Below are 16,273 nucleotides of genomic sequence, written 5' to 3'. Positions count from 1 at the left end.
GTCAGATTTCCAAATCATTGCTAGTGATATACCCTAAAGATATATAGTAGTGCACAACTATTTGAAACTGAATTTAGCTTCAAAAAGTATTAAATGAATATAATGGATTTGCAGATGATTTGTTCAAATTTGAGACTTCTGTTAACTATTATGTGTGGGCTTTTGTTACTTTTGGTAATCTGTAAATGTCTTCATAGTTAAGAAAATTTGTGAAACATCTTTGTAAATTATAATTGACAAGTAGGTGCCAGGATAAAACTTAGAACCAGATTTAAATGGATAATTGTAACATGTTTACTCTTGGCTCTATAAAAGTGAATTATCTTTGAATCTATGGCTTTATCATTTTAGCATATTTATGTAAATATTCTGCAGGACATGTGGCAAGGTAGAATATTGGCATTTACTGTATATTGACCATGTTCCAGAATTTCTAATAAATTCATTCTACACATCTCTTAATCCTCTCAACAAATCCCTACAAGTACATGTTGTTATTTACCCAAGGTTGCACAGTTGGTGCGTCCAGGAACTTAATATGGTGTTCAATGAATCTCCAAAGCTAGTGGTTGGTTTGGGGCTTTCATGTATATAGTGTCCCAGGTCTTTCCAACTAATTCTTATAAATATCCACCTGTCTTTATTGTCATCAACCTCATTCAGACTAACACATCTTTCAGGGACTACTGAAATGTCTGTCTTCTGCTAGTGTCTTTACACCTGTTAAAATTCCAGATACTTTTTTTTTCAGGTATTCAGCATCTTAGGCACTTGTGCTGTAGCTTGAGGATGATTCCTTTTGCTCAGCGGATTGAGCCCCAGCCTACAAACTGAAAGGTCGCCTGTTCGATTCCTGGTCAGGGCACATGCCTGGGTTGCAGGTTCGGTCCCCATTTGAGGTGCATACAAGAGGCAACCAATTGATATTTCTCTTACACACCAATGTTTCTCTCACTCCATTCCTTCCCCTCTGTCAGATAAATCAATCAATAAATAAAATCTTTAAAAAAACAAATGTTCTTCTAGAGGGCCTGAATGGGTCACACATCTTTACCCCTAGTCTTGCTCTGTGATAGGATTTATCAATTCCTATTAAATTCTTCAAGGTTTTACTTTTTTAGAGGATGGGAGTGAAGTTGGTTCCCTTTTAACTTCACATATATATTGGTACATACCTGCTAAATTAAGGGATAAAGACTTTAGTAGATGCACATTATAAACACAATACAGAAGTCATTTCTAGATTATTTAAGAATACACTGAGAATATTCACAATTAATATCAAAAATTACATAATCCCCCTATAATGCTAAAATGGCATTTGCTAAAATTGCTGAGAGTCCAGATTACTAATGTGATAAAAATGTATCTTACTCCAAAAGCTGGTGTGATGCTTTATAGGAAAACTCTAGAAGTGTTCCTATTGAGAAAGAGAGCTTCATTCAAAGGGAGTCAGGCAAGAGAAGAAAGTAAATGTATAAATAGGAAAAAGTAAAAATCTCTTATAGATGGTAAATTATTAAATGCTATGAGTGTCAATTGAAAATAGTTCATTGAACTAGCAAGTAATCAGTTTGAAGGTAAACTGGTAGGAAAATAAAACTTGAAATATTTAAGAAGACATGTATAATGAAGAAAACATTAGAATACTGACAAATGAGACTAAATGCTAAGCTATACCATGCCCAAAAAATCTCAACATAAACATAATTCTGAAGAAAACTTAAGTTTTAAAAAATCTGGTAAAAGTAACAGCAGTAATTTTGGAACTCGACAAGGTGATTCTAACATGCATTTAGAAAACTGTAATGTGCAGAATTATGAGTCATAAAGGAAAACTATTCCTATGCCATATGAAAACATTGCAAAAAGAGTAAGATGGGGTGGTACTGGCACCTGAATACATTACATTACTCAATTAATGGAACAGATAAGAAAGTCTAGAAATAGACCCTGAGATAAATTGTAAAAGAACAGGAAGAAAATAGGAAGTTTTTTTCTTTATATAATCATGTGGTGGCTTTGCCTTCTAAGTTAAAAATGAAGAGTACCGAAAAAGAATGACTGATGTGACTAGATCTTAAAAAGATTCTGTGTGGGAAAACACCATACAGAATATAATATGTTTGCTGGTAGAAGATGTTTGCCAAAGGTTAATTTTTATTTAATCCAATTTCTATAAATCAAAAAGCTCAACAACCCAATAGATAAATAGGCAAAAGATACAAACAGTTGAAAGATGTTGCTTAACCTCAGTTAAAGCAAATAAAATCCATAGTTGAGATTCCATTCTCTAGCGATCAGATTTCAAGTAGATCTGGATAGCAGTTACTAAAGGAACAGAGCAATGGGCACTCATTTGTTCAGAGAAGACATACCATCATTAAGGAGGGCAATCTAGTTTTTTAATTTTAAAAACATCTATAAGCAATTTCAATGCAATCAAAATGTTGCGACGTGAAAATTATGCGCCTATTTTAATGTTAAGAACAGTCAGCCCTGGCCCTGTAGCTCAGTTGGTTAGAGTGGACTCTCAATTTGCCAAGGTTGTGGGTTTGATCCCCATTCAAGGCACGTATAAGAATCGAACAATTAACGCATAAATAAGTGGAACAACAAATCGATGTTTCCCTTTTCTCTAAAATCAATAACAAGCAGTCTGTGACTGCTTTTTCTTACATACCACATGGCCCATAAGCCTAAAATTTCATATGTCCCTCTACAGAAATTTTGCCTGCCCCTGCTCTAGAATAGCGCTGTATAATAAGTTCTCTGCAATCGCAAAAATGTTCTCCCAGCTGTCCGCTAGCTAAATGTAGATTGTAAGATTGAGAAAGGGAATGCAAGCTTATGACTTTTAAACAGTGGACAGCATAGCTCTAGAAAATGAGGGGGTTATTTTGAACTACACATAGTTTTACATGTTTGTAGTAATATCTACATGGTTTTTTTCTATTAACTTTTGAATAGCAGAAAATAGGAAAATACCTAAATTTACATTGGAAGAACAGTGGTTAAATTTTATACCATCCATATAATGGAATACTAGGCAGACTTAATGAAAGAACTGAAGAAGTAAAACAAGAATAATGTGCAGTCTTAAAGCTTTGTCTAGTACATCGCTGCACAACAAAGCACCTTAAAATCTGTACTAGTTCAAACAAGTATTAAACTTCTGCAGGTTAATTGGGCTTAGCTGGGTGGTTCTGTTCCACATTGGCTTAGCTGGGGCTGCAGCTATATAGTCTTCAGTTTGCTTGGTAGTTGGCCCTGACTGTCACTGGGAGTTCAGCTGAGCCTGTACACTGAAGTTCCTTGGTTCTTTTGATGTGGGGCCCTCTCATATTGGTTGAGATTTTCACCACATGGCAACTGGGTTCCAAGTGGGTGAAAGCAGATCTTTTTAAGTCAAAGCCAGTTATAGGTACCTTCCAAATTCAAGTAGAGGGGAAATTGATTTCATTATTCTCTGAGAAGAGTGGAATTCATGAATATCTTTAATTCATCATATTATGTGCGCACACATACAAAATGTTTAGGTATTTACCTTGGCCCAGTGCCTCAGTTGGGGTGTTGTCCCCATGGGCCGGGGTTGCGAGTTCAAGCCCAGGTCAGGGCACATACAGGAGTCAATGCATAAATGGGTGGAACAACAAATCGGTTTTTCTTCCTTCCTCTCTGTCTCTGAAATCAAATAAAAACAATTTTTAATGTTCATATATTTATCAAGAAATGGTTGCTGGTGGTTGCCTTTGTGTAGGGAAATAGAGGTTGGGGAAAAAGTTTGTTGTGTTCTTTGGATTTTATCACATGTATTACCTTTTCAAAAGCTCCTTTTTTAAGCCCCTTCTCTACCTATACTGCTGAAAGAACCACTGGTTAACAGTGTTCTGTTTTTAAATAGCCTAAAGTACAAAAAAGACCTGGTTCAGGAAGATGGTAGACTGCCAGGAAATTTTGAAACCGCGCATCTGCTGAAGGCAGTATAGTGTAATGTTCAAAAGCTGGGTTTAGATTTACATATATAGAACTAGGTTCAAATCCTGGCTTTGTCACTATTTAGCTTCATGGCCTTAGGCAAGGTTTTTCTTAAAAACAGATTTTATTTATTTTTAGAGGGGGTGGGGAGGAAGGGAGAAAGAGGGAGAGAAACATCAGTTGGTTGCTTCTCGAATGTCCCTAACTAGGGACCTGGCTTGCAACCCAGGCATGTGCCCAGACCAGGAATCGAACTGACCTTCCTGTTTTCGGGACGATGCCTAATCCACCGAGCCACACTAGTCAGGGCTAGGCAAGCTTTTTAATCTCTTAGGTAAAACAAGAATATTATGTAAAACAGAAATTATGGCACTTAACCCTCAAAATTATAATTATAATGCATTGTCAGCTATTAGTGATTGTGTGGTGTCAAAATATTGGGTTGGCCAGAAGTCCATTTAGTTTTTTTCAGTAAAAGAAAAGACACATTTTTTATTTTCACCAATAATTTGATTTGGGTATGTTGAGTATGTCAGCTTTCTCCCACGTTATATAATGTTAATTGTTCTCAACATCTCAATTTGATCTTTGTCAACATCAGCTTGTCTACCCAACCATGGAGCATCGTCCAGCAATAAATCTCCAGCACAAAACTTCGCAAACAACTTTTTTTTTCCAGTTTCAGCATTTCTTTTCTGTTTTTAAAGATTTTATTTATTCAGAGAGAGGGGAAGGGAGGGAGAAAGAGAGGGAGAGATACACCAATCTGTTGCCTCTCACACACCCCAGACTGGGGACTCGGCCCACAACCCAGGCATGTGCCCCGACTGGGAATTGAACCAGTGACCTTTCGGTTCTCAGGCTGGCACTCAATCCACTAAGCCACACCAGCCAGGGCTCAGCATTTCTTCTTTTTTTAAAGCATATTTTATTGATTATGCTATTGCATTTGTCTCAATTTTTTTCCCCCATTGCCCCCCTCCGCCTGGTACCTCCCTTCCCTCTAGCAATTCCCTCGCCCCCTTAGTTCATGTCCATGGGTCATGCATATACATTCTTTGGCTTCTCCATTTACTTCACCATTCTAAACATCCCCCTGTCTATTTTGTACCCAGCAGTTATGCTTATTGATCCCTCAACCTTTTCCCCCATTCTCCCCCTTCCCCTTTCCTCTCCCCGTCCCCTCTGATAACCCTCCATGTGCTCTCCATATCTATGGTTCTGTTCCTGTTTTAGTTGTTTGCTTAGTTTGTTTTACTTTTTGTTTTTTTAGGTTCATTTGTTGATAGTTGTGAGTTTGTTGTTATTTTACTGTTCAGTTTTTATCTTTTTCTTAAATAAGTCCCTTTAACATTTCATAAATAAGGACTTGGTGAAGATGAATTCCTTGTCTGGGAAGCATTTTATCTGTTCTTCTATTCTAAATGATAGTTTTGCTAGATAAAGTTATCTTGGTTGTAGGTCCTTGCTTTCCATCACTTGGAATACTTCTTTGCCAGCTCCTTCTTGCCTGCAAAGTTTCTTTTTTTTTTTTTTTTTTAATGTTTTTTATTGATTATATTGTTACAACAGTTCCAATTTTCTCTCCCTTGTTCCCCTCCCCCCAGCTCCCCCCTCCCCCAGCAATCCCCCCCAAGTCCATACCCCTGCAAAGTTTCTTTTGAGAAATCAGCTGATAGTCTTATGGGAGAGATACCTCCTTTGCAGGTAACTCTTCTTTTCTCTTGCTGCTTTTAAGAGTCTCTCTTTATCTTTAACCTTTGGCATTTTAATTATGATGTGTTCCTCTCTGTGTCCATCTTATTTGGGACTCTGTGCTTACTGGACCTGTATGTCTTAATTCCTTTGCCAAATTAGGGAAATTTTCCTTCATTATTTTTTCAAAAAAGGTTTCAATTTCTTCCTCTTCCTCTTCTCCTTCTGGCACCCCTATGATTCGGATGTTGGTATGTTTAAAGCTGCCCCAGAGGTTCCTAAGCCTCTCCTTGTTTTTTTCAATTCTCGTTTTTTCATTCTGTACTGGTTAACTGTTTATTTCTTCCTTATGTTCCAGTACATTGATTTGAATCCCGGCTTCCTTCCCTTCACTGTTGGTTTCATGTGGATTTTTCTTCATTTCACTTAGTCTAGCCTTCACTTCTTCCCTTATGCGTTTGCCTCATTTCTCTGATCATTGTTATCTCCAGTGTTTTGAACTCTGAGTCTGTTAGTTTGGCTATCTCTTCCTTGCTTAGTTCTCCCTCTGCTACCTTTTTGGACCCTACTTCTCTGTCTCCTCATCTTGACAGCCTCCTGTGTTTGCCTCTGTGTATTAGGTAGAGCTTTTGCACCTGTCACTTTGTAAGGGGTGAAGCCACAGGTATTTGCCAGGGGAGAGCAGCCCGTTTCACCACCTTGTGGTGCTGTATGTGGGGGAGGGGTCAGGCCCAGTCACTCACCTGCTTGCCATATGCAACTGGCACCCCTCTAGCTGTTGCCCTGGTGATGGTTCCCAGAGTGGGTGTTTTTGTGTATGTTCTAGGACCCTGGGGGCCCTTGAAATGGACTCTCCTAAGAGACTAATAGTTTCTTCCACTGCACCAAGCCCACCAGTTTTCACAGCCAGAAGCAATGAGGCTTTATTTTCCCAGCACTGGAACTGTGAGCTGTATGGTCTGGCCTGGGGCTGGGATCGCTCACCAGGTGTCCCTCCTGGCTTTTATAATGTGTGACTGCTTTTTCTGCTGGCCACAGCCACTACCTTGCCGCAGCTGCCACATCATGTCCTCTCTGCCTCTCCTACTTCCTTAAATCTTTGTTAGACTTCCATGAAGTTTCATTTTCTGGCATTTCTGGACGATTTTTGTTTTGAGGTAGATAATAATCCTTCTTATGGTTGTGCCAGGAGGCAAAGCCTGTCTACCTACACCTCCATCTTGGCCAGAAATCTGCAAACCATCTTTGACATGTTTAATCAGTCACAGCACCTTCTCCATACACTGTACAAATCCTTTTTGCATTTTAGTGGCATTTTCACCTTTCTCAAAATAATAAAGCATAATACACTGAAAGTGTTGCATATCTTATTCCATCTTCAATATTAAAGTGGCTACACAAAAATTCACCAGTTTTGATAAGGTTTTTTTTTTTTTAATGCACACTGATATGACAGCTGTCACAATAAAATCTAACAAAATTGCTTCAAATGAAGTTAAAGACAGCTAAGCACTACGAGAGCCACCTTATGGAAAAAAAAAAAAAAAACTTTCTGGCCAACCCAATACATGTCCTCAGTCAATGTCTCCTGTACTCAAAATTGCAAATGTCTTCATTATCAGTCTGAATTGAGATGCTATCCTGTTATGTACACTTGAATTTAGCCAAAAGGGTTTGATGCCTGGTCAGGGCACATACAAGAATCAACCAGTGTGGCTCAGCTGGTTGAGCATCGCCCTGCAAAATGAAAGGTCACTGGTTGGTTTGATTCCCAGTCACAGCACAGGCCTAGGTTGTAGATTTGGTTCCCAGTCGGGGCACATATGAGAGACAGCCAACCAATGTTTCTGTCCCTCTCTTTCTTCCCCCTTTACCTTCTCTCTGAAAATAAATAAATAAATAAACTTTTTAAAAATAGAATCAACCAATAAATTCATAAATAAGTGGAACAAAAAATTGATGTTTTCCTCTCTCTAAAATCAATAAATTAAAAAAATGTAAAGGCTTGTATAATATAGCTGTATCAAACTTGTCACTTAGACCTTTCAAAGTCTCAGTAGAAATTCCTGCTTTGTAGACACATTCCTTACCATCCCTAGTGCCCACCATTTCCACTCTCCAGTAACAGAAACATGCATAAAGCTCTTGATCCATCTCTGTTCACAGTCAGGTCCACCTTGAGGCCAGATTTCTTGTGCAAACTGCTTCTTCAGACCAAAATGGTCAAGCTGGCAGTTTCTCTTATCCATCATTTTATCCCCACTTTTTAAAAAAGTACATATTTTTTAATCCTCAACTGAGAACATCTTTCATTGCTTTTAGAGACAGAGGAAGGGAGAAAGAAACATCGATGTGAGAGATAAACATCAATTGATTGCATCCCATTCGCGCCTTGACTGGGCGCCTTGACTGGGGAATGAACCCACAACCTAGGTATGTGCCCTGACCAGGAAGCGAACCCTCAACCTTTCGGTTATGGGACAATGCTCCAACCAACTGAGCTGCACCAGTCTCTTAATAGCTAACCTCTTCTGCATTGGATAGTTTCCATCTTCCTGCTTCCCATAAACTCAGCACCTCCAGTCTGATTTCTCCCACTTTACTGGAAGCAATTCAATGTTAACAGTAATGCCCATGTTCCTAACTTGTGTAGATGGTTTCACTCCTAGTCTGACCTTCATAGCATTTGACCCTGGTGATCTTTTTGTCCTTTAAATATCTTGGCTGTCAAGGCAGCAAAATTTCTGTACCTCCTCTCTTTTGCCATATCTTTTCTTTCTTTCCCCCCCCTCCCAACTCAGTCTCCTTTGCCATTCAACTCTACCTGGTTAGTTTTTGAAGACTTGGTCCTAAAGCCTCTATTCACCACACTGTCAACTCCCATTGCTTCATTTATATCAAGTCAGATTTGCCACTAACACACACCATTTTCTCCCAGCTCAAGACCTGTAAATACCACTCCTGACTTTAAAAATTGATGTCAAGCCCTGGGTGCTTTGGCTCAGTGGATTGAGCATCGGCCTGCAAGCCAAGTGTCACTGGTTCGATTCCCAGTCAGGGCACATTACTAGGGTGCACGTCAGGTCCCCATTTGGGGGCATGAGTGAGAGGCAACCACACTGTGATGTTTCTCTCCCTCTCTTTCTCCTTTCCCCTCTCTAAAAGTAAAATAATAAATAAATAAATAAATAATTAATTAAAAAAAAATTGATGTCAAATGACACAAATCCATAACTCTCAACAACTGAATCTAAGAAATAAAAACGGAGACCAAGACAAACTAAGGAAACAACCAGAACAGGAACAGAATCATAGGTATGGGGATCATTTGGAAGATTATCAGCTGGGAGGGGGAAGGGAGAGGAAAGGGGGAAATGGTTCAGGGATCAAGAAGCATAATTGGTAGGTACAACATAGACAGGGCGATGTTAAGAATAGTATAGGAAAAGGGGAAGCCAAAGAACTTAGATGCACGACCAATGGACATGAACTAAAGGGGGGGGGGTGGCTGGTGGTAAAGGGGGATACGTAGTGGAGGGGGGGCAAAGGGAAAAAATTGGGACAACTGTAACAGCATAAGCAATAAAATATACTTAAAATATTGATGCTAGAGTCGTCTATTGTCTCCTCAGCTGAAACATCTTCCAATGCCCCCTCAATAGCACTGCTAACTTTAGATTTGTCATTCATACATGACATTTCTCTCCCTCATCTCCCAAATCCACTCAAATTAACAGGACTAGCTGCTTTCTGTCCTAAATGATCTCTTCAATTTTCTACTTGTCTCTAGTCTTCTCCATATATGCCCCTCCACTATCTTCACAGTGGAGCCAGAATAATTTTCCGAAGATGCCAGTTTGACTCAGCACACTTAAGATTATAAAAATCTGGACTTGTATTCACTGATTTACTTCAGACTTCAGAAGGAGACTGTCCCTCTGCTTTTGCATTTGAAACCCCAGGGAAATGGGTATTTCCGGCAGCCTTATCTATGCAATTTATCAACGTCCGCCACAGGTTTTCCTGCTATTTCCTTGCTCAAAGAGAACCTATCGGTCTCAACAGTTTTACATTTAGTCAAATTCACCAATTGGTGATGCCCGTCTTTTCGGCGGGATGGGTTCGCTGTCTTACGCCTCAATGAATACCATCAGCACAGAATTCCTGGTATTAAAAAGCAGTCAAAATGGCATTGGTTCCCCCTTCCTGTCGCTTCCTACAATTCTTCGGCGAATAATCAGAATAGCCTGAGGATAGAAATCTGGTCTAAGCCAGGGCTCCCGCGACTTGATTCTAACACATCCTACTTAAACTTAACACCATGCAATTTAAGGGTTTGGAAAAAGGTTTTGGAAGGGAATGGGACTCGAACCCGTTGGCTGTAGCTGCTTCCGTACTTCCCGCCACAGGCGGGCTCCACTATTAGAGAAAAACGACCACAGCAGAGCACGAGAGCTAAGTGCTCCCGCTGGTGAGGGGGAGGGGTCTGGCGCGCTCAGAAACAAGATCCGAGGTGGGTGGGGGCAAGCTCTCTCGCGAGAGTGGGTTTTTTGGCTGCTGCCGCGGCCGCCACCTCTTACCAGCGCCGTTGCTGCGAGGGATTGTGGGAGCCTCCGCGTCCCGCTCGCTCGGAGAGAGGTGTCTCTCCTTTCCGCTCTCCTTTTCATTAAGGTAGGCGTGAAACGGGTAAGAATCGGGGTGGGGTGGCCGGGGGCTCTTCGCGTCAGTCCGGAGGAGGCAGCGACGGCGACAGGGGCTGTGGGAAGCCGGCGGCGCGCCTTTCTCGCTCGCTCGCTCTGCCTCCGCGCTGCGTATGTGAGCCGCCTCCTCGGCGGCCGCCATGTTGGGAGCGCAGTGGCGGCGCCACCAACCTCCTCGGGCGGCTGAGGTGAGCGGTCCCGGAGGGAGACACGCGGCCAGCCAAGGGCTTGGGGTGCGGTGGGAGAGTCGGGGGCTGCCAAGGGCAGCCGATCAACCGAGCTTCCCGCGTCCTGGACTTTCTGTGGGCGGGGGCGGGACGACCAGCCCGTTACACGCGAGTTGCAGCGTTGAGAAGAAGGGAGGAGCACTGAAGGCCTGAGGGACCGACTATCCTTAGGGGGCCTGCCGTTTGGGGAGGATAATTAAGAGAGCGAAGTCCTTGGATAGTGCTAGTTCCACATGTTTGCTTTCTTTTTTGCATTGTGGGCCTGAAAATGTATCCCAAAATGGAGGATTTCGCAGACTGAAAAGCTCGGAGATTTGAGCCTCGTGTTTTTTTATTTTTTTGGAGTCAGGGCCTTCGCTTTGCCCCTTACCCATCGCTTCATAGCGCCCCCTAAGACTCCTCTGTAGCCTGCCGACACATGCGCGCGCTATTTTAGCCGAACCTCAAACAATTCCTCCCCACCCCCAGTCGCTTAAAAATGGCCGAAAAATGAAACGTTGGCGCTTGTTTTTTTGGTATTGCGTCGTGGATAAAGCCCTCTGCAGTGCGCTGCAAGGCAGGATATTTGTTCTTTTTTAGAGAGTCACCGCAAATTCCTTTTCCCCTTATTAAAATACTATAAACCTAGGTTCCTCTAGAGAGGAACGTGTCGCGTGGGACCTTCCGGTTTGTAGACAAAGGGTTTGGAGTACCGTGGTAGTCATTGTATCGATGTTCTTTTCATTGCCAGCGCTGTGCGATGTTCATTCTGTGTTCTACAGGGACTTTTCCCATTTACCGTAGAGGAATATTTCCTAGGTTTATACCGTTCTGTGGCCCTATCTGTGGAATATTCCCATGAGCTCACAGTTTTTCCATCCAGATATTTCTAGAACGGTTATGGCGATTCCGAAATTTCTAGTCGTTCAAGTGCGTTGGAGTAATGTGAGAGTCGTTGATTTCCCAGGCTGTACTTATGAGATTTTTGTATTGATGAGGTGTTTTGCTTGTTGTACAGAGCGTGGTTGAAGATTTTTAAAAATAAGATAGTTTTCTCCTAGGTAAATTTAAACTACTTTGCGGGCAAAAATATATCTTAAGACTTAAATGTTGAAAATAAAATTTCCTTTTAAAAACTCAATGGTTAGTCACCTACGCAGTTTATCGTCAAAAGTTTTTCAACATTAGTATTTTAGTAATCAAGGCGGGGAAGACATATTGTCCCGAAAAAACTGTAGTGTGTATCCACTTAATTGTAAGAACGTTTTTGCAAACTCAATTAAATAGAATTGAAGTACTCCATGAGCATTTTTCTGGTTGGTTATGTAACATTTGGAAAAGCGATCTTTAGTCAGAAGATGTTTGTGTTGAAGTGCTTTAAATTTACATTTCTTCCTTTACATTTAACATTATATTCTAATAATATTAGTATATACTTTACCTAGAGAGGAAGTTTTCTTTTTATCATCTTTACATACTTCTTGCTTTTATGTAGTGTTTTGAACTAATTAAGGATTTAACCACCCTTGATCTGAATATTATGTTAAAGGAGTCTTCAAACTTTATGAATACTTATTGAGAAGTGTAAACGCTAATAATATTACAAGTCAGTTAAAGATAAATTTTAACTGAGGAATGCGAAGAAAGTGTATTACATAATTTTAAAAATAAAATGTAGTTCGTATCCCTAATTTTATAGATTAAAGCCCAAGGAAGTTATTGATTTATGTACATAAATGTTCATCTCTGTTATTAAGCTCATTAAAAAGTGAAAGATTCAACATTTGGAGATCTTACTATGGCCTTAAAATGCAAATATACAGCTATAAGAGGAGAGTAATGACAGGAAAATGATAATGGAATATAGTATAAATTGGAAAGAAAGAAAATGTAATAAAACTACTGATGCCAGGTTTTAAATTTTGTTGTATAAAAGAATGTTAAATATGCATAAAAATAGAAATACACCCCAACATGTTAGCTCTGAATGTTGGTGGCATTGTGGATTTGTATTTCCTTCCTCGTGTTTTTCTGAAACTTCCCCAAAAAATTATATTTACTTTTGTAATGAGGGAGGGAAAGGGAACATTTTTGTAATGTTAGAACTGTTTAAAAGACCAGAATTTTGTGTTGTTTTGTTTTTTAGGATTCTTGTGTATTTTTGATGGGAATTGTTACAAGTGATCCAGTTTCTTGAAGTCTGAAGTGCAGTTTACAAGTGACAGAAAGCAGTAGTGCTTGTTGTGTAAGATACTCTGGTTATTGTATCTAGACAAAAATAGGAATCTGAAAACATTATTTTAAAATACTAAGTTTGCTATACTAGGACTAATGCTAAGTAGTTTACAATATGTATCCTAGCCATTGACTATTTTAAGAATGAGCAAAACCAAAGAATTGGATAAGGGTTCATTAGATGTTCTTAGCACATCTTTTGTTTTATACCTTGTTTAGTTAGAATTGCATTGTGTCCTACAGTTGAGGGCAACCTGTTCTGAGTGTACTTGACTCTCTTTTGGATAGAGGATACTGGGTTCTTTAGGGGTAGGGTAAAAGTGTTGTAGAAGGTGCAGTTTCGCTCTTTTAATTCTTAGCTATGTAGTGGGCCTTCTCACTGGATTAATTACATTTTTTAAAAAAGCTATTCTACAGTTTAAAGGCTAATTTATATAAAATACTTTTTTCTGGAAAGTTTTTTAAGTGGCATATCTCTTGACATTCTCTTTGATCCAGAGTCCCAGTTAGTCTGATACATATCTGAGGCAGAAATCTGTTAGTAGGAAAACAAAAAAGGGTGCCATGGTGAGGGCTGGATGTAGTTCTTCCCAGTTATTGCTGTTCCATGTGTTGCTGGATAAGAAGAGCAAAGGGTGGGAGGGCCACCTGTGGTGGATGTCATAGTGGACAGGCAGTAAATGCAACAGGCATGGAAAGTAGTGCATTGATAATAGATTCTGAAATAGGATCTTGAATTTTCAGTATCATGGATTGGTAGTGAACTTTAAGGTTTTTCAAGGTGATTTGTACAGTTCTCTCCCCAACCCTTTGTGATTACTAGGATATTAAACATCTTTCATTGATATAGAAGAACCTAACACCATATGTGAAATTTTATTTTATTTTTTAAAGATTTTATTTATTTTTAGAGAGAATGGGGGAACGGGGGGAGAAAGAGGGAGAGAAGCATCAGTATGTGGTTTCCTCTTGCGCACCCTCACCTGAGGACGTGGCCCACATCCAGGCATGTGCCCTGACCAGGAATCAAACCAGCATACCTTTGATTGGCATGCCAGCACTCAATCCATTGAGCCATACAACCCAGGGCCATGTGTAAAATTTTACAGTCAGGTGTTTGAGCAGGCAGTGGCTGGGAAAGGAATAGCAATATCAAATAAATACAAACATTTGTATTGGTTGGCCAAAACGTCTGTTTATTTTATTTTTTCTGTAAAATAATTTTTTTATATATATTCACCAATAACTTTATATTGATCTGGATATTTTGGGTATGTTGGCCATCTCTCACTATTGGCTTCTAGTGGATACTGCTAAACATCTTCCACAACAAAGACTTATTTCGCCAAATGTTAGTAGTACCAAGAAACTTCACAAACCACTTTTAACACATGATCAGTCACAATGCCTTCTCCATACACTGCACAAAATCTTAATTTTTGCGTTTCAGTTGTGCTTTTACCTTTCTTGAAATAAAGCGTAATGTGCTGAAAATGTTGCTTCTCTTCCGTCTTCAATATTAAAATGTCTGCACAAAAAGTCACCAATTTTGGTATGCTTTTTTTTTTAACGCAGCTGATATGACAGTTGTCAAAATACAGTCTAACAAAATTCTTTTGAAAAAAGTTAAAAGACAACTAAGCACTACTAGAGCATTTGTATGGAAAAAACATAATGGACTTTTTTGCCAACCCAGTACTAAAAGTATTCTTGCTGTGAGTTGTGAAAATCAGAATAACTGATGCTTAAATGTACCCTCGTATGGGCTTTGGTATTCTGGAACAGCACCATGGAGGAGGAGGTAGTTTACATTTACATCTTGGTGTTTCTTGGAGGAGACACCGAGAAATTTTAGTGTTCTTGGTAAGGCAAGAAACTGGAAAAAGCCTGAATGTTCATCAATTGCAGAACAAATAAGTATATGTACCATACTAGTATATATTGCGGTGAAAATTCATGTAAAAATGAGTTTTTAAAAGCAAGTTTTTAACTACATACATATTAAGTCAATTAATAAAAATGTTAATACAAAATTAATGGTTTTTAAGGTACATATTAAGTGATAAAGTTTAAAAACAATGGCAGAAGTGGTGGAGGAATAATGCATTGGATATTGATAGATAAAAGTTACCTAAGGTTTTGTTAATGTTCTCTTTCTAAGAATGTATACATTGGTTTGTATAATGCATTATATAAAGTGGAGGTGCATGGCCTTACTAGTTTTAAATAATGAGAGGAGAGACACATTCCAGCTAATAATTTGCACAGTTACTGAGCAGCCTCTAACTACTCATAAAATGACCTCTCTCATGAGGTGGTGGTGTATAGTGGAGAGTGGGTTTAGGTAAGTAGGAGGCAACCAATATATGAAAGGCATTGAAGACCACAGTGTGGACTTCATGTGGTAAGTAGTAAGGTGTTGAGTGTTATTAAGTAGTAGAGTGGAAGATAATGAGTGATGTTTTCAGAACTTTATATTGGAAACTGGGCATGGATGGATGCATGCAAGGAGGCCAGCTGAAAGGCAGGCAACAGAACTGAAGATCTCCAGTGAGTTTATGGCAGAGGAAATAGAGGTGTAAGGACTTTGTTCTGGAGAATGAGATGGTAATTTAAAGGTAGATTGGCAGTGGAGAGTGAATAAAATAGAGGTTTAATTTGTCTGCTTTCACTGGAATCCACTTCTGTTCTTCAATTTTATTTGTCTTAATTACTACCGGTCTTTAAATCTGGTCTTTTAAGCTGATTTCAGGTTTGGTAACAAGGTTCAAATATGAATTCTGGCTTTTATAGAAATGGATGAGACAAAGATAACAGTGCAAGTGAAAGGTTTATAAGGTCTTTGTGCATGCATCTCTTGGTCAGTCCTTTTATCTCTAAAGTTTGTTTTCTCTTTTGTTTTAAGGATCAGATTACATAGTTGATATTGTGTGTGCTTACCATGTAGCAGACACCATACTAGGTATTTTATGTAGATTAATTTATTGCATCTTAACAGTCTTATGAAATAGGTATTTTTATTCCCATTTTACATATGGGAAACAAGTAATTTGCCCAAGGTCACACAGCTATTTTGTAATAGAACCAGGATATAAATCGGGGCATTTTGGGCTCCAAAAATCTCAGTATATACCAAATCAAAGAGTTGTACAAGAGTTTGTGGGAGCCAAGAAAATAGAACATAGAGTACAGGCAAAAATCCTAAGGGTGCAGAATGGTGCCTTGATGAAAACTACTAATTTTGCTATTTGTAAGTAGAGAAAAGAGTAAGCCAAGTTAGTAATATCAGATCAAATAAGTCAAAATTGTCCAGTAAGTGGAATGACTTTCTATCCTGTAGTATGGGTTTACTAACCAGTTTCGTTTATTGCTTTAGTCTGAAAATATTTAATGTCTAATTGAAAGTAGGAAAAAATTTTCAAGGTAGGAAGAAGAAAAATATTCCAAATCTGACTAGGA

At 39.2% G+C, this 16,273-nt stretch overlaps 1 protein-coding gene across 9 annotated transcripts in view; it reads left to right on the top strand.

Annotated features, from left to right (window-relative positions):
- The window catches only part of MATR3 (matrin 3), a 51,126-nt gene that overhangs the window by 12,954 nt on the left and 21,899 nt on the right, over nucleotides 1-16,273 (top strand). Inside the window, exon 1 of one of the 9 annotated variants that reach the window (XM_090288219.1) lies at nucleotides 10,256-10,344. The exons of 4 other annotated variants lie outside the window; for them this stretch is intronic. Coding sequence is in view for 1 of the 5 variants with exons in the window: in XM_090288223.1 (XP_090144349.1) it covers nucleotides 10,514-10,561 (48 nt within the window). In the remaining 4 variants the exon portion in view is untranslated. Of the gene's footprint in view, nucleotides 1-10,255; nucleotides 10,345-10,502; nucleotides 10,562-16,273 lie in introns of those variants that run through there. 4 more of the 9 variants (XM_090288224.1, XM_090288226.1, XM_090288223.1 and 1 more) reach the window with 4 other exon arrangements.

This window comes from Furipterus horrens, unplaced genomic scaffold (genome assembly GCF_987537825.1).
Source record: "Furipterus horrens unplaced genomic scaffold, mFurHor1.1.pri manual_scaffold_10, whole genome shotgun sequence".
Lineage (NCBI taxonomy): Eukaryota > Metazoa > Chordata > Mammalia > Chiroptera > Furipteridae > Furipterus > Furipterus horrens.
This window is presented reverse-complemented; position numbering and strand designations above follow the sequence as displayed.